The following is a 26,634-nucleotide window of genomic DNA, read 5'->3' as shown; positions in this document are numbered from 1 at the left end:
CACTTGGAGAAGTGTACTTTGGTCTTCTGTCATTATTTAAAAAGCCCAAACTGTAATGATTAAATCTGCCAATGAAATGAGACAGAATACGAACGAGAGAACAATGTCTCATTTATTGGACTGGATAAATAAAAAGCTGAACAGAAAATTCACTACACTGACACCACATAAAACTTTTGAACGTTTCCTTTACATAGGCAATAGAAAAACAACCATTTTACACACATTTTCTGGAAAAAAAATCTATTAGAAAAGTTTTCAAAGTGCAAAGTCACTGACAAGATTACATAAAATAGCCACGCGTGTTCTAATAGAAGAATGGCAATTAAGTATGGATATAATTTATTACTACAAAATATCCTTTTCAATTATAAAACAAAGTCAGAATTGGAATTGTACATTTGAGCAAATCCAAGTATCACTTCTTTCATGATGATTTTAAAAAAGTAAAAATATTTTTAAAAATTCTAAGTACATAAATACAATGAAAACAGTAAAAACTCAAAACAATTGCAGATTACTCTGCTAATTCAGAGACTTGGCCTTCTTTGTCCCATAAATGGATCTTTGGTACCTCGCCTTTCTTGTCAGATTGCTGGTGGAAACACACTCCAAAAGTAGAACTCATTAAGCCAGTACTGAATCAATAGTGTGTGCAGTGCCTCCCCATTCATTGGCTGCTCTTCCTGTGGGATATCTTACAAAATGCATGTGTTATTTCCTCCCAGACTCCTTTAAAAATGGCCCTCCTAATACTTAAAAATCATGTAGGAGAATTGGTAGGTATATACTCATCATATCTTTATGTCCCAAATGAAGTTTTTTTTTTTAAAAAAGAGTTGGGTTGAGTAACTATATTATTTCCCCTTTCCCTCAGGCAATACTGTACAGTTTACCAATTAGCAAAAGCATTGACAATTAGTGGGAAATTTTGAGCAGTATTGAAGCTTTACAATGATCATAATTAGTGTCTATTCATTTTGAACACTTACTGGGTATTAATACATTTAAACACTAATTAAAAGACAAACACCTCGACCTTCACCACACAGTGCAGCATTAAGCTAGACAAGTCTAGCTGCAGGGTAAACTCCATTTATACTGAGTTATTTCATTATAGACTGCTATCATTGGTCTATGGAAATAGAAAGGTCTATGTTCCCCTCCTGATCACTATTTAGAACTGCTGTTGAAAAGTAAACGTGTGGGCATCAAGGGATGTCATTAGTAAGTACCCTAATAAGTAAATGTAAAAACCTTGGGGTGAAGACACAAACAACATGTACAATGATACCCTCAATAGCCAAACAATGCTGACATTCAGTAACCTCGATCTCTCAAAAAAGCCCATATACCACTGCCACAGAATTGTACCCCAGAAAGAGGAAGTGTCTTCAGGGACAAGTAGTACAAAAGGGGGAAAAAACTGTCAACAAAATTTGCACATTAAAAAAGTTTAATTGACTGAGTTCTGAGTCAGTGATCTGAAACATTAAGTCTGTTTCTGTCTCCAGAGATGCTGCCAGACCTCCTGAGTATTTTCTGTTGTTTTAGATTTGCAGCATCCACAGTATTTTGCTTTTGTAAAGAAAATCAGTCCGTTTGGTAAGATTGCAGCAAAATTAATACCCATTTGACATAAACAACTAATGGCAACCGCATGATTTAGCAGTGAAGTACTCAGAATTTCCAACTCTTACTACTAGAGTTCAGAAACAATATGCACATTAGTGTACAGCAGTTCCCAAAGTATATTTTTTCAAAAATATAGCTAGAAAATTCATACAAATTTAGAAGCATCTTTTTACTCAGATAAAAAAGTGTAACAGTCAGTTTTTAGTGTTATGCATCACTGCATTTGTCACACCGTCATTTTATTTTCGGACACGAAAGAATTCATTTCGAAGCCATTCTGAGTCTTCATATAATCGAGGGTCTCCAAGGCAGAGGATAGTTCTTTTGTAGAAGTAATAGTATAAAACAGCACCTAGAGAGTGGTAAAATCAAAAGTTTCAGGTCAGTGCTTGATGGAATTATAATCTGAAACTTTCTACAGTAACAGGCTCAAGACATCTGTAGAAACAAATCAAAAGTTTTTCTCAGACCATGTATAACACAATTTTACATACCAGGAAGCCCCAGGTTCAGTTCCTGATCCACGCCAAGTTAATTCATCAGGCTACTGCACATAGCCTCAACACACTCTCCACTTAGCATGGAAGTGCTTAGGCCGAATCAATGCCGATTGTTGTTACAAAGTGCAAAGGGCAGGACCAAATTCATGTTCAGCAATGGTGTCTTCCAAAGTCAAAGAATTTGAAATACTCACTGTCCAGACTCAAGACTACTATGAGGTGGTACTGGAGGATGCTTGGTGCTTTTTTAAAAAACTGTACCAAAGCAGGAGTCAGACTTTTGAGTAGAGGAAAGAAATATCAGGGCAGACAGAGTGGAAGTAATACATGTACTTCGATAGATTGTGTCATTAGTGACAATGTATTATGATAGGATTTCAAACCTTCGACCAATCACTGTTAATCATGTCCTTTTGGGAATTTGCTGTGTATAGGCCAACTGTTGGAAGTGTGGTGGAAGCAGATTCAATCAAGGCATTCAAGAGGCCATTTGATGATTATTTGAATAGAAACAATGTGCAGGGTATAGGGAAAAGACAACGGAATGGCACTAAGTCATGATGCTCTTTTGGAAACCTGGTGCACACATGATTGGCCAAATGGCTTCCTTCTGTACCATAGCAATTCTGTGATTCTGGCCTCCTTACAACTTTGGTCCACACACAAACAAAAGAGCTGAACTCCAGAGGTAAGGTGAGAGTGACTGCCCTCAACATCAAGCCAGCATTTGACCGACCGAAGGTAGTTGAGGGCAGTGCAGTTGATGTTGTCTACGTGGACTTTAGCAAGGCCTTTGACAAGGTACCACATAGTAGGTTGTTGCATAAGGTTAAATCTCACAGGATCAAGGGTGAGGTAGCCAAATGGATACAAAATTGGCTGGATGACAGAAGACAGAAGGTGGTTGTCGAGGGTTGTTTTTCAAACTGGAGGCCTGTGACCAGCAGTGTGCCTCAGAGATTGGTGCTGGGTCCACTGTTATTCATCCTTTATATTAAATGAGAATTTAGGAGGCATGGTTAGTAGGTTTGCAGATTACACCAAGATTGGTGGCATTGTGGACAGTGAAGATTATCTAGGATTGCAACGGGTTCTTGATCAATTGGGCCAGTTGAATGGCAATGAATGGCAGATGGAATTTCATTTAGATAAATGCGAGGTGATGCATTTTGGTAGATCGAACCAAGGCAGGACTTACTCAGTTAATGGTAGGGCGTTGGGGAGAGTTATAGAACAAAGAGATCTAGGGGTACAGGTTCATAGCTCCTTAAAAAGTGGAGTCACAGATGGACAGAGTGGTGAAGAAGGCATCCAGCATGCTTGGTTTCATTGGTCAGAACATTGATTACAAGAGTTGGGACATCTTGTTGACAAGATGTTGGTAAGGCCACACTTGGAATACTGTGTACAGTTCTGGTCACCCTATTATAGAAAGGATATTATTAAACTTGAAAGAGTGCAGAAAATATTTACGAGGATGCTACCAGGACTTGATGGATTGAGTTATAAGGAGAGGCTGGATAGACTGGGACTTTTTTCTCTGGAGCATAGGAGGCTGAGGGGTGAACTTATAGACGGCTATAAAATAATGAGGGGCATAAATCAGCTAGATGGTCAATATCTTTTCCCAAAGGTCGGGGAGTCTAAAACTAGAAGGCATAGGTTTAAGGCGAGAGGGGAGAGATACAAAAGGGTCCAGAGGTGCAATTTTTTCACACAGAGACTGGTGATTGTCTGGAACAAGCTGCCAAAGGTAGTAGTAGAGGCGGGTACAATTTTGTCTTTTAAAAAGCGTTTAGACAGTTACATGGGTAAGATGGGTATAGAGGGATATGGGCCAAATGTGGGTAATTGGGACTAGCTTAATGGTTTTAAAAAAAGGAGTGGCATGAACAAGTTGGACTGAAGGGCCTGTTTCCATGCTGTAAACCTCTATGACTCTATGACTGAGTATGGCATCAAGGAACCCTAACAAAATTGAAGTCAATGGGAATTGGGGGAAATTCTCCATTGTTTGGAGTCATACCTAGCACAAAGGAAAATAGATGTAGTTGTTGGAGGTCAATCATCTCAGTCCTGGGACATCACAGCAGGAGTTCCTCAGAATAGTGTCCTCAGTCGAACCATCTTCAGCTGTTACACCAATGACTTTCCCTCCATCACAATGGAGGGAATCATAGACTTGACGGGCTGAATGGCCTCCTGCTCTGTAGGGATTCTATAAGGTCAAAAGTGGGGCTGTTCATGGATAATTGCACAATGTTCAGCACCATTTGTGACTCCTCAGATACTGAACCACTGACTGAATGCAGCAAGACTTGGACAATACCCAGGCTTGGGTTGATTAAGTAGCAGGTAATATTCATGCCACAGAAGTACCGGACAATAACGAGAGAGAAACCAGCCATCTCCCTATGACATTCAATGGCATTAGTAATGCTGAATCCCACACTATCAATATCCCGAGGGCTTCCATTGACCAGAAACTGAACCGGACTAGCCATATAAATACTGTGGCTACAACAGCAGGTCTGAGACTGGAAATTTGGAGAAGAGTACCTCATCTCCCAACTACCATCTACAAGTCTCAAGTCAGGAGTGTGATGGAATACTCTTCACTTACTATATATATATACACACACATGATACTATCCAGAACAAACCAGCTTGTATTATTGGGACCCCCATCCGCCAACTTAAACATTCGCTCCCTCCACCACTGACACACAGTGACAGCAGTGAGTACCATCTACAAGATGCACTGTAGCAACTCACCGAGATGTCTTCAACAGCACTTTTCCAAACCTGTAACCTCTACCACCTAGAAGGACAAGAGTAGATGTATGGGAACACCCACCACCTGCAAGTACGCCTCCAAGTCTTACACCAACCTAACTTGGGAAATATATCGCCATTCTTTCCAGTCAAAATCCTGGTACATCCTTCCTTAGCAGCACTGCAGGTGTTCCTCCAGCATACAGACTGCAGTGGTTCAAGAAGGTAGCTCACCATCCCCTTCTCAAGGGAATCGAGATGGACAATAAATACTGGCCTGGCCAACAACACCCACATTCAACGAACAAATAATATTTTTTTTAAAGTCCTTACTCGTCTTGCAAGCACAACAATTGTAACTGCTGAAGCATTTTCCTTCTCCCTAACGCAAACATCTTTTCAAGTAAAGATTATAAATCAAATATTCCAAGTATATGTAATGTGGGCAGGTTGGATGGAGAAGCAGTGAACTGAGACAAATAGGCAGGGTCAAGGGATTAACACCATACTTCACCCCTTCCATGCCTCAAATGAATTGGTGCACAGTCTTTTCCTTTCCTCTCCAATTGTTTCCAAGAACCTGATATAGAATTGAACTGTACAGAAGAACTCAGAATTAAACCACAGTTTATGTCAAATTTAGGTGTACCAGGATGGGGCCTCAGCTAAGGAGCCAGGTTTCTTGATCCTGGTTGTTAGACAACGTCCCGTGTTGAAAAGGTGTGTGTATATGTACTTTGTAAGAACAGGATCATATTCCACTTCAATACACCTGCTGTTAAGTGTCTTATTGAAAGTCATTGTCTGGATTTGTTTATGAAGAATGGTCACGTCTGACCAGTGTTGAAAGATTCTTACCTCCACAAAAGTCAGTACCTACAACAAACGATTGCTTAAAAATATAGGCAATCTTGAAATATTAGAATAGTTACCAACAGCTCACTTACCAAATCGTTGGAAGACGAAAAGTGCTTGAAGTCCAGCTGTCCACACGTACCTGCGCATATCCCACCACCGCAGATTCTGACATAAATAGGAATGAGAGTGAACATGAAAGGTGAATACGATTAAGCAGCTGAGGGAAACTATTTCTAGCAATTCCCATAGATATTTTCAACAACTTGCAAACAGATTTAGTAATGCTTTTAACATAACACATACGTATCACCTAATAAGATTACCAGTATAAGCAAGCTAAATCCCCTTGACCTTCTCAACACATTCACACCAGTAAACATGAGCATCGTCAACATCTGCGATGCTCAAACAGAGCCCCAATGCAGCTGCTACTGCTCAAGCTTCCTCCCAACACTGCAACTCTCATTCAAAGCAAATTACGTTTCCTGTGAACTGCAGCTTTCACCTTCTTCATGGCACGTCTAAAACTACATGACCAAGGTTAATTATCTTTTCATTATAATACTGTCAAATTGAGGTCGTGTGGATGTCCACCATGCTCTTGGATCTTGCTCAAAAAGTATGAAAACTTATTAAATCAATGAGGATAGGTTAAAACTAAATTTCATATTTCTTTACAGTTAGAATAAAAGAAAGATCATCAAGTTACTCAAGTAATGTTAGGGATAAAAAGGATTCTGATGGATGAGATGTAAACAATACTCCTTTTCTTTCGGCTTCCCTTGTTCCTAAAAACTGGATCCATGCTTAACTCGTGATGTTTCCAACATTACAACACTTTAAAATACTTCATTGGCTGGAAAGTGATTTTTGATGTCCTATGCTCACAAAAGATGCTTTATAAATGGACGTTTCTATCTTTTTCTCATTCTCCCTTATCCATTCTAATTGTTAGTGTCTCCTAATTCCCCTCTTAGCCTTTGTCTCCCCCCTTTATGAAACATGGCCCCTCTGCTTCTCAATACATATTTCCTCTTCCCACTCCCTTAGGGTGGTGGGGGTAGATTCAACAGTATCCTTCAAAAGGGAATTTGAAAAATGTCTGAAAGAGAAAAGTTGCAGAAACATGGGAGAGAGAGCAGGGAAGGGGGAGGGGGGGAATGGAACTAATTGAATTGCTCTTTGAAAGGGTCAGTGTTGACTCAATGGGCTGAGTCATAGAATCCTACAGTGCAGGAGGCGGCCATTTGGCCCATCGAGTCTGCACCAACTACAATTCCACCCAGGCCCAATCCCCATAACCCTACATATTTACCCTGCCAGTATGGGACAATTTACCATGGCCAATCAACCTAACCCACACATCTTTGGAGTGTGGGAGGAAACTGGAACACCCGGAGGAAACCCACGCGGGAGAACATGTAAACTCCACTCAGTGACCCGAGGCTGGAATTGAACCCAAGTCCCTGGCGCGGTGAGACAGCAGTGCTAACCACTGTGCCACCGTGCCTCCTTTAGTTATACTTTCCTGATTTATCTACGATTCTATGCACATCACACCTCCCTAGGGTTGTCTCTGTGCAAAGTAGCATCATTTAAAATTCCATCTGAAATGCATGTCATCTTCTTTAATCTGCCCGACTTAACAGCAAGAGTTTCTATAGAATCACTAGCTGCAAAGGAATCTCAAACATTCGAACCCTCAGGACAAATCTCAGTGAACTATCAAGTCACTACACAAAAAGATTCCTCAGATTTTAAATCATTTAAAAACAACCCAAGCATTTATACCTTGCATTGTGTGGTGCATTGTTTTGATCCATTTATTGATACTATTATGGTTACATCATGTTGAAATGAGGATGTGTTGCATTAATTCTCATTTTTACCTGGAGTTCAACATTGTGAAACTCCTTAATCTTCCTTTCTTCTTATAATCTAAAAATATTTAAAACCAAAGTATGCTGACAGCTAATCACTTTTGTAATTTACCTCATCGTCTGTCACATTTTTTCCAACATTGGTAGTGTCCTGCACCATCTCAGTTTCTCAATATAAATATGTAGGTTCTCTATAATTTAATGAATAGCTGACCTAAAACAACTCAAAACAGTTCTGAACCCAAAACCAATGCTAAAGTAGCTGCTATCAGTGGTGTTCCAGTAAAGATGCAACTAGCTCGCGAGGAGAAAGCTGTCGGTAGCTGAGAGTTTGCAACTGGATGTAACGACTTTGAGAACAAGAGAGAGATGACCTGGTATGATTTGGGGGGTGGTGGACGGGAGTTTCGGTATTGCATTAAGGCATTAAAATGTATAAGATATTTTTTAAAAAGGGTTCAAGGTGGAGGAGAAAGGTTGCAATCTAAAAATTATTGAACTCAATGTTGAGTTCTGAGGGCTGTAAAGTGCTTAATTGGAAGATAAGATGCTGCTCTTCCAGCTTGCATTGGGCTTCATTGGAGCATTGCAGCAGGCCAAAGATGGATAGCTGCGGTATCTTGATGCAATCTCTCTCAGCTACAAAATAATAAGTATTTGTTTTCAAACAGCTTTCAGCCAGCAATAAATGGAATGAGAAAAGGTTGGTTACTTGCCCCTTATTGTGGGTAAATGAGATTGGAATAGGAACAGGTGGAGGTTATATTTTACTCCCTCAGACAAATGTCAGGAAAATGATTGTTTCATTTTCCCTTCTGATAGTACTGACTCTTGTATCTGCCCAGAAAGCATGTTGGAGTCGATTGAAGCACAGCATATCAATGGCTGACCAGGCTTCCACACAAGCAGGTGTCTTGGAGAGGTTATTAAATACCTGGCTAATCTTCCTGTCAAGGGCGTGGAAGGCAACAGCAGGACCACCATGGCTGAGATCAGCTAATGAGTCTTTGATTCCTTTCAGATGTTGACTTACTCATGTATTTCCAATGTTTTCTGTCTTGAATTAAAGACTTATTTTCCTATTCTACTTCAACTAGAAAGATACAATTATGGATTTTCCCCCTCCAAGAAAAAACTGGAAGATTGCATTGGTAAAGCACTTCATCAGGTCTCAAATTTTACATGCAACAAATAACTTGCAAGTATTATTCACTCAAATGCAATATCTTCCTTTGTTTAAAGCTTGCATACCTGAATCCAGACATGAAAGCTGACACTCAGGACAAAGTAAATACCAGTGACAATAATGGTTCCTGTAAACCTATGAATTAGCAGTTTGACTAAGCCAGCTTGAAAGATGAATGTGTTGAAAAACATTAGGAAGATGATGATGATATTGAAGAGGATTCCGATGTCTTGGATACTGAAAAAAAGGAGAAAAAGCCATTTAGACTTTAAAAGTTCCAGATTAATTATAGCAATTCCACAGTAACAATGTCAATCAACATATAGTTTAAAATAAATGGATTTGAAAGTGGTCAATTACACAGACATCATAAGATTGGGGTTAACTCTGATGCCCTCTTTGATTTAATAAACAAATTATCTAGGTTCACACAAGTTGAATGGCCACTACTTGGATGAGGTACTGGAAGCCGATTATTCCCCTTAATAAAATAAATTACTATCTTTGAGAGAGAAATAAAGCGAACCAACCATAAAAGTATTCCAAATTACCAAGATTTAGATATTTTCTAAAAATAGATTTACAAATAATGTTGAATTTAAGCTTGTGAATAGTGTCACATCAACCTGTAAGTGGCTAAGTTGTTCCATATAGAATCCCTACAGTGCAGAGGAGCCATCTAGCCCAAAGAATCTGCACTGACTCTCCAAACAAGCATCCCACCCAGGCCCTCCCCTCCACCCTATCCCCATAACCCCACACATTTACCATGGCTAGTCCACCTAATCTACACGTTTTTGGACATGAAGGGCAACTTAGCATAGCCAATCCACCTAACCTTTGGAGAACAAATGAGTGAGTGAGAGGAGATTCGATAGAGAGTCTGGACAGGAGAGAAGGAGAAACTGTTCCTCTGACAAGAGGATTGGGAACAAGAGGCCACAGATTTACGGTTACCAGCAAAAGTAGTAATGGCAACAGGCAGCAAGTGTTCGGGATCTGGAACACACTGCCAGAGCGTGTGATGGAGGTAGGTTCAGTTGTGACTTTCAAAAGGGGATTGGATAATTATCTGAAAAAGAAATAAATTGTAGAACTACAAGGAAAAGGGTGAAGTGACTTGCAGAAAGTCAGCACAGGGTGGGCTGAATGGCCTTGTGTCATAACCATTTCATGATGCTACACTGCAGTCAGAAGAATGTAACTAATCACGATTTGTGCAGTCCAGCACTACAATCTTTATCCACAAAGCAAATGGGGGAACTGGAGGAAAGTAAGTATATTTTTTAATTGAAAGAACCAAGATTCCCACTTCACTACAGAGCTGTTTGTCTCTACCTAGATAGTTTTAGTCAGGAGGAAATGTGGTTTAATCTTAGCTATTTCCCAACATTGTTGATGTATTTAGCTGTTACTTATTGGCTATCAGAAGGTTCCATTGCACCCTGGTAATTTTTTAATGTAGAAAAGCCTAGATGAAAGCCCATAAAACAGGACAATATCAAACAAGATTACAGGTAATGGGATTATCACATGGGAAATTGCAATAAAGTCCACATATCCTTTATGCTTATTTACAATGTGTTTTGTTGCAGACTTAGTACTATAATCGATGGCCTGGGATCAAATCCACATTCTCTTTCTTATGTGGTTACAAATTCAATTGTGAGGAAAATTGCTTCCACAGATATACAACTATCTTTTTATTTAGACAAAACTTGTGTGTTATGCAATTTGATTTCAAAACAGGCAAAAACCATTTAAAGATTGCTGAAAACAATCAAATAAAGACTATAACAATTGCATTGGAATCTCTCATCTCATTGAATTTTGTAAGCTTTGCTCAGCTGTGATGAACAATTTTTGATTTTCCACACCACAGATTGAACATTCAATAGGTCTGCAAGGTGCATTTCAGTCTGTGTACTTGCTTTGCAAGAGTTTTAACAACACCAGGTTAAAGTCCAACAGGTTTATTTGGTAGCAAATGCCATTAGCTTTCGGAGCGCTGCTCCTTCGTCAGATGGAGTGGATATCTGCTCTCAAACAGGGCATACAGAGACACAAAATCAAGTTACAGAATACTGATTAGAATGCGAATCTTTACAGCTAATCAGGTCTTAAAGATACAGACAATGTGAGTGCAGGGAGCATTAGGCACAGGTTAAAGAATTGTGTATTGTCTCCAGACAAGACAGCCAGTGAGATTCTGCAAGTCCAGGAGGCAAGCTGTGGGGGTTACCGATAGTGTGACATGAACCCAAGATCCTGGTTTAGGCAGTCCTCATGTGTGCAGAACTTGGTTATCAGTTTCTGCTCAGCGACTCTGTGCTGTGTGTTGTGAAGGCCGCCTTGGAGAACGCTTACCCGAAGATCAGAGGCCAAATGCCCGTGACCGCTGAAGTGATATGACTCGACTCATCGATCGACAGTTCCGAAGCGCCACAGCGCAAAACCGCACCGACCTCCTCAGAAGACAAACATGGGACACAGTGGACAGAGTACCGTTCGTCGTCCAGTACTTCCCCGGAGCGGAGAAGCTACGGCATCTCCTCCGGAGCCTTCAACATGTCATTGATGAAGACGAACATCTCGCCAAGGCCATCCCCACACCCCCACTTCTTGCCTTCAAACAACCGCACAACCTCAAAACAGACCATTGTCCGCAGCAAACTACCCAGCCTTCAGGAGAACAGTGACCACGACACCACACAACCCTGCCACAGCAACCTCTGCAAGACATGCCAGATCATCGACACGGATGCCATCATCTCACATGAGAACACCATCTACCATGTACACGGTACCTACTCTTGCAACTCGGCCAACGTTGTCTACCTGATATGCTGCAGGAAAGGATGTCCTGAGGCATGGTACATTGGGGAAACCATGCAGACGCTACGACAACAGATGAATGAACACCGCTCGACAATCACCAGGCAAGACTGTTCTCTTCCTGTGGGGGAGCACTTCAGCGGTCATGGGCATTCGGCCTCTGTTCTTTGGGTAAGCGTTCTCCAAGGCGGCCTTCACGACACATGACAGCGCAGAGTCGCTGAGCAGAAACTGATAGCCAAGTTCCGCACACATGAGGATGGCCTCAAGCGGGATCTTGGGTTCATGTCACATTATCGGTAACCCCCACAGCTTGCCTGGACCTGCAGAATCTCACTGGCTGTCCTGTCTGGGGACAATACACATTTCTTTAACCTGTGCCTAATGCTCTCTCCACTCACATTGTCTGTATCTTTAAGACTTGATTAGCTGTAAAGATTCGCATTCTAATCAGTATTCTGTAACTTGAGTTTGTGTCTCTGTATGCCTTGTTTATGAGCAGATGTCCACTCCATCTGACGAAGGAGCAGTGCTCTGAAATCTAATGGCATTTGCTACCAAACAAACCTGTTGGATTTTAACCTGGTGTTGTTAAAACTCTTACCCTTTGTTGACACAGGCCACAGCAGTGTTTCCAAATGTGAGAGGCCGCGTCAATTAAGGCAACCAATCACAGAGTATTTAAATGCATCACTCAAAGTAGCAATTTCAAAAATGTATACATATGGGGCGGAATTATTTCAACAAAAACTCTTAAGTGTCGAACGGGGATAAGTAATGGGGATTTACGGCACTCCGTGCAATACAGAAGCTGTAATGCGAATCTCGCCATTGGGAGGGTGGTGGAACCACAGCTTGCCTATGAAGATGGCTGCTGAGCTCTAGGGGCACCATTGCACAGGTGCCTCGATCAGTTTACTGGGATTACTCCCACCATCACTCCCCCTACCCCCTCTTGCAGGACATCATCGAGAAACAGAGGACAAACCCAATTTTCCACCTATTTTACCGGCTCGCAAAGACTGCAGAAGCAGCAGCATTGGGAGCAGCGATGGGCTATGGGCAGGAGCAGGGGGTGGGACATGAAAGGGAGTGGGGAGAAACCAGAGCAATGTTTGGTTTCCTTTTCTGACTTTCCACTTTGATGCAGGTTATTTTATTCATTTCAGTGCTATGAGCAACGTCACAGGCACTAACACTGCATCTGTGCATGTGCAAGAAGCGTTCTCCGTGTCTTGCAGCACAAATAAACAAACCTTAAACACAATTGTCTGGAAATTCTTTGCGGGCACATGTCCAAATTGCTGACTTTCTCTCATATCCAAGCTCTGTGCCTGGAGTGTTAATAATGATGAAATTATTTTATTGCAGATAGCGACAAGTTCAGTCAACAACAAGAATAAATCAAACCTGGATACATTTTATTTCGTGGATGATGAGCGAGCTGGAGATCTCTGGGTTCCAGGGAAAGGAATGGTCATGACATACATATTTGAAGTAAAATTATGTTTATTTCATGAGTCCTAATATTGCTGAAATTTTACCAGCCGGAAGCTTGAAACTAAACTGCCTTATCCAATTGAAAGTTTCAGGTGTACCCATTTTCTATATTTCTCGTAGGAGAAAACAAATGTTTGTAAATACTTCGATACAGATTGTGGAGCTTGGCTTATCTTGCCATTGCAGTGGGAAATGAATTTGGATTTCATCAGAAGACGTGTGGAACAAGTAACGGTGAGCAACACATCTAATTTATTGAAAGCACAATGGCAGTACCAAGTGTGAATCTCTCAGTCCTGTGTTGCTTTTAGGAATAAGCCTATTCAACTCATAAGTTATTTTTAAAAGGCATCATCATTATAAGGAAAACATCAAAGGAATTGCTGCCTGTCTCTGGAGTTACATTGCAAAGTACTTTTTAATATTTTAATCTATTTATTAATTTAAAATTCATTCCTTGTTGAAGGTAGCTATGATGTGGAGATGCTGGCGTTTGACTGGGGTGGGCACAGTAAGTAGTCTCACAACACCAGGTTAAAGTCCCAACAGGTTTATTTGGAATCATGAGCTTTTGGAGTGCTGCTCCTTCCTCAGGTGAGTGGAGATTTGGATTCACAAACACAACATATATAGACAGAGACACAATTGCAAGATAATGGTTGGAATGTGAGTCTTTACAGGTAATCAAGTCTTTACAGGTACAGACAATATGAGTGGAGAGAGGGTTAAGCACAGGTTAAAGAGGTGTGAATTGTCTCAAGCCAGGACAGTTAGCAGGATTTTGCAAGCCCAGGCCAAATGATGGGGATTACATATAGGCCTTTTGGCTAAGATCAAGTGTAGTTATGCGGATGCAATACTTGGTTGAGGTCATTAGGTTACATTTAAGCTTCATTTTCATATGAAGCAATTTTTAAAAGCGGCATCTCGGCCTTTTAGCTAAGATGCAAATGAGATCAAGCCTTGGAGGAGGAAGACCTGCGCCTACTCCAGTCAGCTTGGCTCATGTAGATCAGGCCCAAGACAGGGGTTGCAGACCCTGTCTTGTCAGCTTGGATCGGAAATGTCTCAACTTGTTAAGACTCTGAATTGGACTTGATTTGATTGAATTGGAAAAGTATTTTAAAAAATGACTTTGCTTGCCTTTGCTTACTGTCCTGGCTTGCCTTTGCTTACTGTCTTTGCTTACTGTCCATGCCTCTTTAACCTGTGAATATCCCTTTCTCCACTCGCATTGTCTGTACCTGTAAAGACTTAATTACCTGTAAAGACTTGCATTCCAACCATTATCTTGCAATTGCGTCTGTCTATGTATGCCGTGTTTGTGAACCTAACTCTCCACTCACCTGATGAAGGGGCAGTGCTCCGAAAGCTCGTGATTCCAAATAAACCTGTAGGACTTTAACCTGGTGTTGAGAGACTTCTTATTGTTAAAGGTAAGTATCTATTGGATTGCTTCAGGAGAACAGTGACCACGACACCACACAACCCTGCCACAGCAACCTCTGCAAGACTTGCCGGATCATCGACACGGATGCCATCATCTCACATGAGAACACCATCTACCAGGTACACGGTACCTACTCTTGCAACTCGGCCAACGTTGTCTACCTGATATGCTGCAGGAAAGGATGTCCCGAGGCATGGTACATTGGGGAAACCATGCAGACGCTACGACAATGGATGAATGAACACTGCTCGATAATCACCAGGCAAGACTGTTCTCTGCCTGTGGGGGAGCACTTCAGCGGTCATGGGCATTCGGCCTCTGATCTTCGGGTAAACGTTCTCCAAGGCGGCCTTCACGACACACGACAGCGCAGAGTCGCTGAGCAGAAATTTATAGCCAAGTTCCGCACACATGAGGCAGCCTAAACCAGGATCTTGGGTTCATGTCACACTATCGGTAACCCCCACAGCTTGCCTCCTGGACTTGCAGAATTTCACTGTCTGTCCTGTCTGGAGACAATACACATTTCTTTAACCTGTGCCTAATGCTCCCTCCACTCACATTGTCTGTATCTTTAAGACCTGATTAGCTGTAAAGATTCGCATTCTAATCAGTATTCTGTAACTTGATTTTGTGTCTCTGTATGCCCTGTTTGAGAGCAGATATCCACTCCATCTGACGAAGGAGCAGTGCTCCGAAAGCTAATGGCAGTTGCTACCAAATAAACCTGTTGGACTTTAACCTGGTGTTGTTAAAACTCTTACTGCGTTTACCCCAGTCCAACGCCGGCATCTCCACATCATGCTCGCTTTGCAGCAGTTCCTCTGAGACGGCACAGTGGTTAGCACTGCTTCCTCAGCACCAGGACCTGGGTTCAATTCCGGCCTTGGGTGTCTGTCTGTGTGGAGCTTGCAAGTTCTCCTGTATCTGCATGGGTTTCCTCCAGGTGGTATCCGCTGGACTTGCGGATAGCGAAGAGCATTGTCGGGCAATACAGCAGGATATAGATAGGCTGGAAAATTGGGCGGAGAGGTGGCAGATGGAGTTTAATCCGGATAAATGCGAAGTGATGCATTTTGGAAGAAATAATGTAGGGAGGAGTTATACAATAAATGGCAGAGTCATCAGGAGTATAGAAACAAAGAGGGACCTAGGTGTGCAAGTCCACAAATCTTTGAAGGTGGCAACACAGGTGGAGAAGGTGGTGAAGAAGGCATATGGTATGCTTGCCTTTATAGGACGGGGTATAGAGTATAAAAGCTGGAGTCTGATGATGCAGCTGTATAGAATGCTGGTTAGGCCACATTTGGAGTACTGCGTCCAGTTCTGGTCGCCGCACTACCAGAAGGACGTGGAGGCGTTAGAGAGAGTGCAGAGAAGGTTTACCAGGATGTTGCCTGGTATGGAGGGTCTTAGCTATGAGGAGAGATTGGATAGACTGGGGTTGTTCTCCTTGGAAAGACGGAGAATGAGGGGAGATCTAATAGAGGTGTACAAGATTATGAAGGGTATAGATAGGGTGAACAGTGGGAAGCTTTTTTCCAGGTCGGAGGTGACGATCACGAGAGGTCACGGGCTCAAGGTGAGAGGGGCGAAGTATAACTCAGATATCAGAGGGACGTTTTTTTACACAGAGGGTGGTGGGGGCCTGGAATGCGCTGCCAAGTAGGGTGGTGGAGGCAGGCACGCTGACATCGTTTAAGACTTACCTGGATAGTCACATGAGCAGCCTGGGAATGGAGGGATACAAACGATTGGTCTAGTTGGACCAAGGAGCGGCACAGGCTTGGAGGGCCGAAGGGCCTGTTTCCTGTGCTATACTGTTCTTTGTTCTTTGTACTCTGGTTTCCTAAGATTAGATGTGGAGATGCCAGCGTTGGACTGGGGTAAGCACAGTAAGAAGTCTCACAACACCAGGTTAAAGTCCAACAGGTTTATTTGGTAGCAAATACCATAAGCTTTCGGAGCACAGCTCCTTCGTCAGATGGGGTGGATATCTGTTCTCCAACAGTGCACAGACACAGAAATCAAGTTACAGAATACTAATTAGAATGCAAATCTCTACAGCCAGCCAGGTCTTAAAGGTACAGATAATGTGGGTGGAGGGAGCATATGCTCTGTACCTTTAAGACCTGGCTGGCTGTAGAGATTTGCATTCTAATTAGTATTCTGTAACTTGATTTCTGTGTCTGTGCACGGTTGGAGAACAGATATCCACCCCATCTGACGAAGGAGCTGTGCTCCGAAAGCTTATGGTATTTGCTACCAAATAAACCTGTTGGACTTTAACCTGGTGTTGTGAGACTTCTTACTGTTCCTAAGATTAGCCATGGGAAACGTGGGGTTACAGGGATAGGGCAGGTAGAGGGCCTGGTAAGAGACACTGTCAGAGAATCGGTACAGACTTGATGGGCCAAGTGCTCTCCTCTGCACTGTAGGGATTCTATGATAATCAAAATAGGGGCTACAGACACTATGTTGGTGGATGAATCCAAGTTCCAGAGACTGGCTCATATTTAATGCTACTAAGAGATAGAGAATGCTTTTATTATTTTTGTACCTAAAATAGAGTTAGCATTTCTGTAATATATTTACCTTCTCATGCTTACACACACACACATACTTACATGAACATTATCAGTGGGATCACTGGCTCCGTGAATATAAGCTCAGAAAAAGAATTGGCCAACAGATCATAGATCATGAGAAGGAATTGTATTGCCAGCACAAGGCTGTAGTTTGATGTGTGGAGCATCCCCCAGCGAAGTCAGAGTTGATAACACAGAAAATCCGTGATACATTAATGTAAACACATTGTTCAATAACCTGAAATACAAAGATACACTTCAACCACAGAATTTTTAAAATGTGAACATAAAATCGTTTACTAATGAGATTATCTGGGGTGATATATCATGCCTCTATCACAATATCTCAAATTCTAATAGAGATCAGCTAACTCAGTACATGCAGGAAATCTAGTTTGTATTTTGTGATGCCTTTCCCCAACAAACCATTAGCACAGATAAGAGGTCTGCATGACTGAATTCAAGATCTAATTGCAAAGATATCCAATAAGGAAGTATGATCAAGTTAAACTCAAGAAGTCATCAACTTTGTTCACTGCTTATGGTTACAATTTCAAATCTGCTACTTTACTAATCAATTCCCTGTCTATAGTCTTTGCTCCTGAATCTCAACAAGGTATTACATACAAGGCATAGACAAAAAATGTAGCTGCTGCGTTTAGTTTTTTCAACAATTGTATGTACGAGATACTGTGAAGGTTTTGGAGAAGGTATGAGAATGGCTCTAGGGATAAGGGATTACAGTAGTGCCTAGAAATAGGAGGAGTCATTAGGATCTGGAACAGGCTGCCTGATAGGGTACTGTACAGATACAGATTCAATATTAACCTTCAAAAGGGAAATGGATAAATATTTGAGAAAAAATTGTAATATATGATAAAAGAGTGGGACAAGGGAGTTGCATTAAATTGATTTCTTTTCAAAGGAGTCAACACATATTAGGGCAACAGAGCCATCTTCTGTACTGTACCATTCTATGATTCTTTGAGCAGGATATTGGCCAAATACTTTCACACTTCATGGAAGCAATATTGAGTGTATGCAAATATTGACAAAGGACCCAGAGTGATAAAAGAACAGCCAGTATCATAGGATCATACGACATGTAATCAATTATCATATTTTCACATATACAAGGCAACCCACAAATAAAACTAATTACCACCCCACAGCTCACAACAAAAAAAAACTAACTTCCAATTTTAAGAATTTCTAGTTGTATTTTTGCAGTACAGTCAATAAAGTCCTCAATCTGTGACACAGTTTTTGAGGAAATCTTGCACATGTATAGTGCCGTTCACAAGCTCTAAATGTCCAAAAGTATTTCAGAACCAAGGTGCTTTGACATAGTTTAATGTAAGAAAATGTTTCACAATTGATTTACAATGTACGTATATATTTACACACACAACACAACCATTTTTACACAGGCTGGGGTCCCAGGTTAATCTCAGGTAAGGCAATGAACACTAACTGCTTGCTGCTCCGAAGACAAACGTAAGTCAGGGATCTGTTAGGGTACGAATCAGAAACCCCAATAGTTTTTCTATCTTGGCATTGTGAGCATAAGGTGTTTCTCTCCAGATGTGAATCATTTCAGATTCTATTGACACCAGAATTTTATCAAAACAAACCTTATTTAACAACATTGAATGGATAAGCTTAACTTTGACTAGTTGAAATACTTAATCATGACAAGATACTATTTTTAACTACTAACCCATCTCTTTTCATTCCAATTCAAGCAATATTCCTCATAGACTTAAACACCTCTTCAATCTCCTCCGTCAATCAACTTCATCAAAACCCTACTCCAAAACCTCAGGGGAAAAACCAAATAAACAAAAATGCATCAAATCAAATTAAAACAAACATCCCTAGCTAAAATGAATCATTGGTCAGCATTCTCAGCGTGTGAGCTGCCTGGTGCCCTCACAAATTGGCACCATGTAAAACAGAGCTGATTTTTAAACATGCTCCTAACAAGAAACATGATACGAATACATTTCTTAAACGCACAGTATCATCACGGATCACATCCAGATTGAAAAATCAGTGACCCTTAACTCCTGCTGCTGGGAAGCATGGATCATGTGTGACAACTGTTATATTAATCTTTATTATCTTTTCATTCCAGATCTCTGGGCTCAACAACAGTCCCACATGCCTGTACTACAAAGATGCTACTGATAAGCTCTTCCTGACCCCACCTCTGTAGAAATCATGTTATACAAGTGTACTGAAACCAGAGAACAGCACGTCAGTCTATATTTGGTTTGTTATATAAACTGAATCACTTATCAAAGGATTTATTCTAATCTGCATGCTCATCAGCTGCATTTTGTAGGAATGAAAATAAAATCGTAGCCATTTAGTTCCTTGCATCATTATCTTTCAAAATATAGTAAATTACTCTCGTGTACAGATTCTACACTTGGGCATTTCCTCCCTTAACCTCTCTGTCTCGTTCGCACTTTTTCCTCCTTTCATTCACTTCTCAAAACCTACCTCTTTAAATCAACTCTTTGATCACCTGTCCTATAATCTCACATTTCTTAGGTGACAACTTTTGTTTGATAAGGCTGTGAAGCTTCCTGGAACGCTTGCACCGAGTTATCGAATCTCAGCCAAGCAGGCTTCAGCCTTCCATACCAAGCAGTTTGAAAATATTATTAGACATGGACACCTAATTATTCTTGCTAGAACCAAACGTGTCGACATCAGATCTTACAGCCTGCAATCAAATATCCTGATGTTTGTCAGTGGAAGCTCACACAAAGAATGGTAACTTGGACAAGGTTCTGGTGGGTAGCTGGATCTCATGGGATCCATGGAAAGTTTGGACCTTTGCCAGAGATTCCATTCACTATCCGACCACCATCACAAACAAAATTCTGGAGAAACTCAGCAGGTCTGACAGCATCTACGGAGAGAGAATAGAGCCAACGTTTTGAGTCAGGATGACTTTCGTCAGAGCTGAAGGCAAAGAAAATCAGACAAGATTCATACTATGAGGGCGGGGGTTTTAATGGACAAAGGGAATGCAAATGGTGATGATAAAGGCTGACAAAAGGTGCTAAAAGCATCCATTAAGTGATTGGAACATGTGAATGGCAAAACAAACGTACAGATTGTCGGGGACTACCTGTGCAATGTGACAGTTGACCCTCTCCACCACCATTGGTACCACAAATTCAGGAGAGAGAATATACAAAGCAGATTAACATGATCCTCTGATAATGCAGACACCAACAGAAGACACAGGAAATAAGCCACTTGCTTTTGAATGCTACACTGTTCTCTGTACAGTGGTGTGCTGTCACTGTATACAGCTACTTCCATACAACTCAAAAGGTAAGTCACAATCAATTAGTACTGTGAAACTCCTCTTGTGCAAAAGGAAATTAAGGATACAGCCAAACTAATTGGGGTACTGCCAGATTGTGACCAATTGCTGAACAGAGAGTCACCTCTGATTCTTTTGCCAATCTATGTCCTGGTACTCAGTCCCTTCCACAATAGGAACAATTTATCGCTATTTATTCTTTAGACCTCTCATGATTTTGATCCAATATCCACTTAACCTTTTCTCTGACGAGAACAGCCCCAACATTTTGTATTCATTCATAGGATATGGGCATCCTATGGGCTAGGCCAGCATTTATTGCCCATTCCGTTACTAGTGGAGTTCAGTTACTAGTGGTGTACCGCAAGGATCTGTTTTGGGGCCACTGCTGTTTGTCATTTTTATAAATGACCTGGATGAGGGCGTAGAAGGATGGGTTAGTAAATTTGCGGATGACACTAAAGTCGGTGGAGTTGTGGACAGTGCAGAAGGTTGTTGCAGCTTACAGAGGGACATAGATAAGCTGCAGAGCTGGGCTGAGAGGTGGCAAATGGAGTTCAATGCTGAAAAGTGAGAGGTGATTCACTTTGGAAGGAGTAACAGGATTACAGAGTACTGGGCTAATGGTAAGATACTTGGTACTGTGGATGAACAGAGAGATCTCGGTGTCCATGTGCATAGATCCCTGAAAGTTGGCACCCAGGTTGATAGGGTTGTTGAGAAGGTGTACGGAGTGTTAGCTTTTATTGGTAGTGGGATTGAGTTTCAGAGCCAGGAGGTCTTGTTGCAGCTGTACAAAACTCTGGTGTGGCCGCACTTGGAGTATTGCGTACAGTTCTGGTTGCCGCATTATAGGAAGGATGTGGAAGCATTGGAAAGGGTGCAGAGGAGATTTACCAGGATGTTGCCTGGTATGGTGGAAAGGTCTTATGAAGAAAAGCTGAGGGACTTGAGGTTGTTTTCGTTAGAGAGAAGGTCAAGAGGTGACTTAATAGAGGCATACAAGATGATCAGAGGATTAGATAGGGTGGATAGTGAGAGCCTTTTTCCTCGGATGGTGATGGCTAGCACGAGGGGACATAGCTTTAAATTGAGGGGTGATCGATATAGGACAGATGTCAGAGGTAGGTTCTTCACTCAGAGGGTGGTAAGGGTGTGGAATGCCCTGCCTGCAGCAGTAGCGGACTCGCCAACATTAAGAGCATTCAAATGGTCATTGGATAAACATATGGACGATATTGGAAATAGTGTAGGTTAGATGGGCTTTGGATTGGTTTCACTGGTCGGCGCAACATCAAGGGCCGTAGGGCCTGTGCTGCGCTGTAATGTTCTATGTTCTATGCTGTTAGGAAGGGAGTTCCAGGAATTGGCCCAGTGACAGTAAAGGAATGGCGATATATTTCCAAGTAAGGGTGTTTGTGGCTTGGAAGGGAACTTCCAGGTTGTGTTCCTATGCATCTGCTGCCATTATCCTTCTAAATGGTAGTGGTCACGGGTTTGGAAAATGCCAAGGAGCCTTGATGAGTTTCTGCAGTGTATCCTGTAGTTGGTACACACTGCTGCCACTGTGATCAGATCGAATATTTGTGGATAAGGTACCATTCAAGTGGCCTGCACTGTCCAGGATGGTGTTCAGCTCCTTTTATGTTGTTGGAGCTTGCACTCATCCAGGCAAGGATTTCATCACAATCCTAACTTGTGCCTTGTAGATGGCAGACAGGCTTTGGGGAGTTAGGAGATAAGTTAATCACAGCACGATTCCTAGCCTCTGACCTGTTCTATAGCCGCAGTTATGATATAGCGAGTGCAGTTCAATTCAGTTCCTGATTAGTGGTAACATCCAGTTGTTGATAGGGGAGTTTCAGTGATGGTAATGCCATTGAATATCAAGGACCGATGGTTAGATTCTCTACTGTTGCAAATGGTCATTGCCTGGTACTTATGTGATGTGAACGTTACTTGCCACTTGTCAGCCAAGCCTGGATATTGTCCCGGTTTAGCTGCATTTGTACATTGACTGCTTCAGTATCTGAAGAGTCACGAATGGTCTTGGATGTTGTGCAATCATCAGCAAACAGCCCCACTCCTGACCTCATAGTGGAAAGAAAGTTCTTGATTGAGCAGTTGAAGATGGTTGGGCCTAGAACACTACTCAGAAGAACAATACCATCATACTATTGCCTCCCCTAAAATTTGGTATGACCTCAGTCAAAATATACATTCCTGGCAGCACAAAGATCGAGCTCACAAACTTGGCATTATTAGCACCATACACTAACCATCCAGGTTAACCAGCTGGCTCATAATGCCTTCACATCTTCCCCAAATGTGGCACCCAGAACTTATGGCAATACTCCAGTTGAGTCAAAACCAATGTTTTACACAACTTTAACATAATCTCCTTGTTTTTATATTCCGCTTCATCTATTCGTCCAGCTATTTGCAGGGATCTATAGGCACGCATTCCAAGGTTCCTCTAACTTCTCAGTACCCAACCATTTTGTATATTCACTTGCCTTGCTAGCCTTCCCCAAATGCATTATCTCACACTTCTCAATGTTGGACTCCATTTGTCACTGTTGAATCCAACCGACCAGTCCATTGATATCTTTCTACAGTCTACCATTTTCCTCTTGGTCATAAATGCAACCCAATGTTGTATAATTCCAACCTTGTTAAATCACAGCCCTTATTTTAAGTCCCACTTATAGATGTATACCATAAGTTAGGGACCTTTCATTGAGCCCTATGGAAGCCCACTGGAAACAGTCATCCTGGCACAAACATACCCGAGAACTACAATTTGCTTTCTGCCTCTTGAGCCAATTTTGGACCAAACTTACCACTTTGCCTTGGAGCCCATGAGCTTTTACATTTGTGACTACATGTGGGAACAGATCAAAAGCCTTACTAAAATCCACATAGACTACAGCACATGTACTACATCAAATCAACACTCTTTAAAAGATTTAATGTCAGACACTTCGCTTAACAAATTTTATATTTGATTAATCAGTGACTTTTTAAAATGAAGACTCATCTTGTCTTTCAGAATTTTTATCCCAATAATTTTCCCACCAGTGGTTAGGCTGATTGTAATTATTGAGTTTATCCTTTCTCCCTTGTTAAAAATGTTAACTGTCTTCCAATCTTCTGGAACCACAACTGTAGCCACAAGAGAATTGGAAAATGATAATTAGAGCCTCTGCTTCTCCCCCTAAAAGCCTAGAGCATATATCATTTGAGCCCGGGACTTCACCACTTTCAATGTTAAACCCTTTAATGCTTCCTTTCTCAATTTGGCAGGAAACAAAATGACACAATTACTCCATAAAAAGTTGTAAAATGGCTAAGTATGACCTTATAATCAAACCATAAGAGACTCGGATAGTACAAATATAAAACAAAACCAGCCCATATTTTAGATCAACAAATACAAAACTAAACCATAAAAACAAAGGGAAACTTCTAAATTATAAACCTATGGAGAGATGGTGTTGTAGTGGTAACGTCACTAGGCTAATAACCAAGGGGTCCAAGCTAATGCTCTGGGGACATCATTTCAAATTCCATCACAATAGTTAGTGGAATTTTAACACAATTTATTGAAAATAAATCTGAAATTGAAAGCAAATCTCAGTAATGGTTACCGTAAAACCATCACCAATTGTTGTCATAGCCCATCTGGCCAACATGTGACTCCAAACCCACAGCAATGTGGTTAATTCTTCACTGCTCTCAAGGGCAATTAGGGACAGCCAACAAATGTTGGCCTTGATCACTTCAAATGAAATAGAAAAATTAAAATATCACTCTTATCCATTACATACTCCAACTGACAGCAAGAGGGTGAGTTGAAAAGGCAAATACAAGGAGGTTGGAATCATGCTTGCAGACTGATCTATAAAATGTTTATAAGGGGTTAGAAATTTTAAAAGTTAACTTTTTGATACTAAAGAGTGGAGTTAAAGGACACAGTTATGAACAAGACGTATACTTTTAGGACAAATGTCAGGAAAGTCTTGAAAAACTGATCAAAAACCTGAATCATTTAAATTGGATCCTATATGGAGATCTCTGAACGGATCAATTAAGGTGAGTTGAATGGTGCTCCTTATCTGGGAATATAAATTTAACAGTAAATTGTTCGCCACTGAACAAGAGGCCTGTCCTTTCCTCACCTCTAAAATTAACACATCGGCCGGTCCCTTTCTCATTCATTCCCAGGTTACACTTCCAACCCTCACCATCCGAATTATAATTTAAACCCTTCGGACAAAGTCATATTGGACGCGAGGAGTTAAACTCTGTTCCTCTCCACAGACCTGCTGATTTTTTCCAGCATTTTCTGCTTTTATTTCAGATTTCTACCCGCAGTATTTCGCTTTTATAATCAAATATTTACTCCCCCTCCCCCCAAACCCACCCACCAAGGTTAAAGCAATTGCAACATGCCACACGCCCGCGAAACAAGTCGGGATAATGACTAAATGAGAAGTAATTGCTCACCGAGTAAAGACGGTTCACTCCATCCCAGATCCCGGTACGGCCCGGACAATTCCCGAGGCCTCAGCGGCTTTCATGGAAACCGGGACGCGAAGAGCATTGAGCATGCGCATACCTTCCACAGCGACACCTACCGGACTGGAGGAGCAGCGGCGGCTGCTCTTTGTTCCTTCCAGCACAGCGACACCTACCGGCCTGGAGGAGCAGCGGCGGCTGCTCTTTGTTCCTTCTAGCACAGCGACACCTACCGGACTGGAGGAGCAGCGGCGGTCACACCGCGTCCCCGCTGAAACAGCGACGTCTGTCGGACTGAAGGAACAGCGGCGGCCAGAGCCGGGCTCCATTCCGGCTCAAGTAGCGACACCTGCTGGTCGTGGTCCTCGCTGAAAGAAGTGGAGCAGGTTTGCCTGAACATTGAAGTCACCCCAAAACCAGAATAAAACCTTCAGCAACCAGCGATTTAGGAACAGCGGCCACATTTGAGACGCACGAACTATAAGAGATCTTCAATTTCTCTCTCTCGCCCCGCCCTTTTGCTTCTTTAGCGAATCCCTAGATTCACATTTTATGTCATTGGTTAAGTAACAAAAGCATAACGTGGTCCAGAAATTTTGAACATTTGTGAAGTCGAATTTCTTCTGCACCAACGGAATTCAGTGACAACTGGGAAAAGGCCTGGCACTGCAAACGAGTCCCGACCTCATCTGAGAAAATTGAATGATTTGCAAAGCCGTGAAATTATTCTTTCTCATGCTGTGCTCTTCAATAGGATCGTGGCCGAGCTGTGATGAAGGGTCATCCAGACTCGAAACGTTGGCTCTGTCCTCTCTCCACACATGTCAGACCTGCTGGGATTTTCCAGCATTTCCTGTTGTTGGATCATGGCTAATCTAATTGTCACCGCCTGCCTACCTCCAATAACCTTTCACCTTATATATCCAGAATCTATCTATCTGTACCTTAAAAATATTCAAAGACTCTGCTTCCACAGGCTTTTGAGAAAAGGAGTTCCAAGGATTACCCTCTGCAATAAAAAAAATCCTCAATCCCTACAGTGCAGGAGGCCATTCGGCCCTTCAAATATGCACTGCCTCCGAAAGAGTATCTCACCCAGGCCCACACCCTCTGCACATTTACTATGACTAATCCACCTAACATTTACATCTTTTGGACACAAGGGGCAATTTAGCATGGCCAATCCACCTAACCTGCACATCTTTGGACTGTGGAAGTCCACGCAGAACGTGCAAACTCCACACAGTTACCCAAGGCCAGAATCAAACCTGGATCCCCGACCCTGAGGCAGTGTGCTAACCATAGTGCCTTACTGTCTTAATTGAGCACAGTGACCTCTTACATTTAAACAGTGACCTCGAGTTCTTGATTCTCACACAAGAGCAAATGTAATTTGCATACCTACTCCATCAAGATCTATTGAGATCTTATATGTTTCAATCAAGTCACTTTATCAAATGCCTTCTGGAAATTGATGTACACTATATCCACTGATTCCCCTTTACCCACAGCACATGTGATGCCTTCAAAGAATTCCAATAAAATGGTTAAACATGATTT

At 41.8% G+C, this 26,634-nt stretch overlaps 2 protein-coding genes across 5 annotated transcripts in view; one reads left to right on the top strand and one right to left on the bottom strand.

Annotated features, from left to right (window-relative positions):
- The window catches only part of sdhaf2 (succinate dehydrogenase complex assembly factor 2), a 67,837-nt gene extending 48,262 nt beyond the window's left edge, over window positions 1-19,575 (top strand). The window contains exon 5 of one of the 2 annotated variants that reach the window (XM_078220538.1): window positions 19,345-19,575. Coding sequence is in view for 1 of the 2 variants with exons in the window: in XM_078220539.1 (XP_078076665.1) it covers window positions 19,345-19,397 (53 nt within the window). In the remaining variant the exon portion in view is untranslated. The remainder of the gene's footprint in view (window positions 1-19,344) is intronic. The other variant, XM_078220539.1, reaches the window with a different exon arrangement.
- On the bottom strand, window positions 89-25,940 carry tmem138 (transmembrane protein 138). 3 transcript variants are annotated; one of them, XM_078220532.1, is made up of 6 exons: window positions 25,063-25,187; window positions 17,247-17,445; window positions 8,900-9,071; window positions 5,858-5,933; window positions 4,911-4,956; window positions 95-1,987 (listed from the first exon to the last, which is right to left on the bottom strand). In XM_078220532.1, the coding sequence occupies exons 2-6, from the start codon at window positions 17,372-17,374 to the stop codon at window positions 1,921-1,923; spliced, it is 489 nt and encodes a 162-aa protein (XP_078076658.1). In that variant the 5' UTR covers window positions 17,375-17,445; window positions 25,063-25,187; the 3' UTR covers window positions 95-1,920. The 3 variants fall into 3 exon arrangements, with proteins under 3 accessions (XP_078076655.1, XP_078076656.1, XP_078076658.1); XM_078220529.1 differs by lacking the exon at window positions 4,911-4,956 and having other exon boundaries at window positions 89-1,987; window positions 25,063-25,940; XM_078220530.1 differs by lacking the exons at window positions 4,911-4,956; window positions 25,063-25,187 and adding an exon at window positions 19,716-19,771 and having other exon boundaries at window positions 89-1,987.
- Window positions 25,941-26,634: the final 694 nt, after the last annotated feature.

This window comes from Mustelus asterias, chromosome 9, assembly GCF_964213995.1.
Source record: "Mustelus asterias chromosome 9, sMusAst1.hap1.1, whole genome shotgun sequence".
In the NCBI taxonomy this organism is placed as follows: domain Eukaryota; kingdom Metazoa; phylum Chordata; class Chondrichthyes; order Carcharhiniformes; family Triakidae; genus Mustelus; species Mustelus asterias.
The sequence above is the reverse complement of the archived record's forward strand: the minus strand, read 5'-3'. Positions and strand labels throughout refer to the sequence as shown.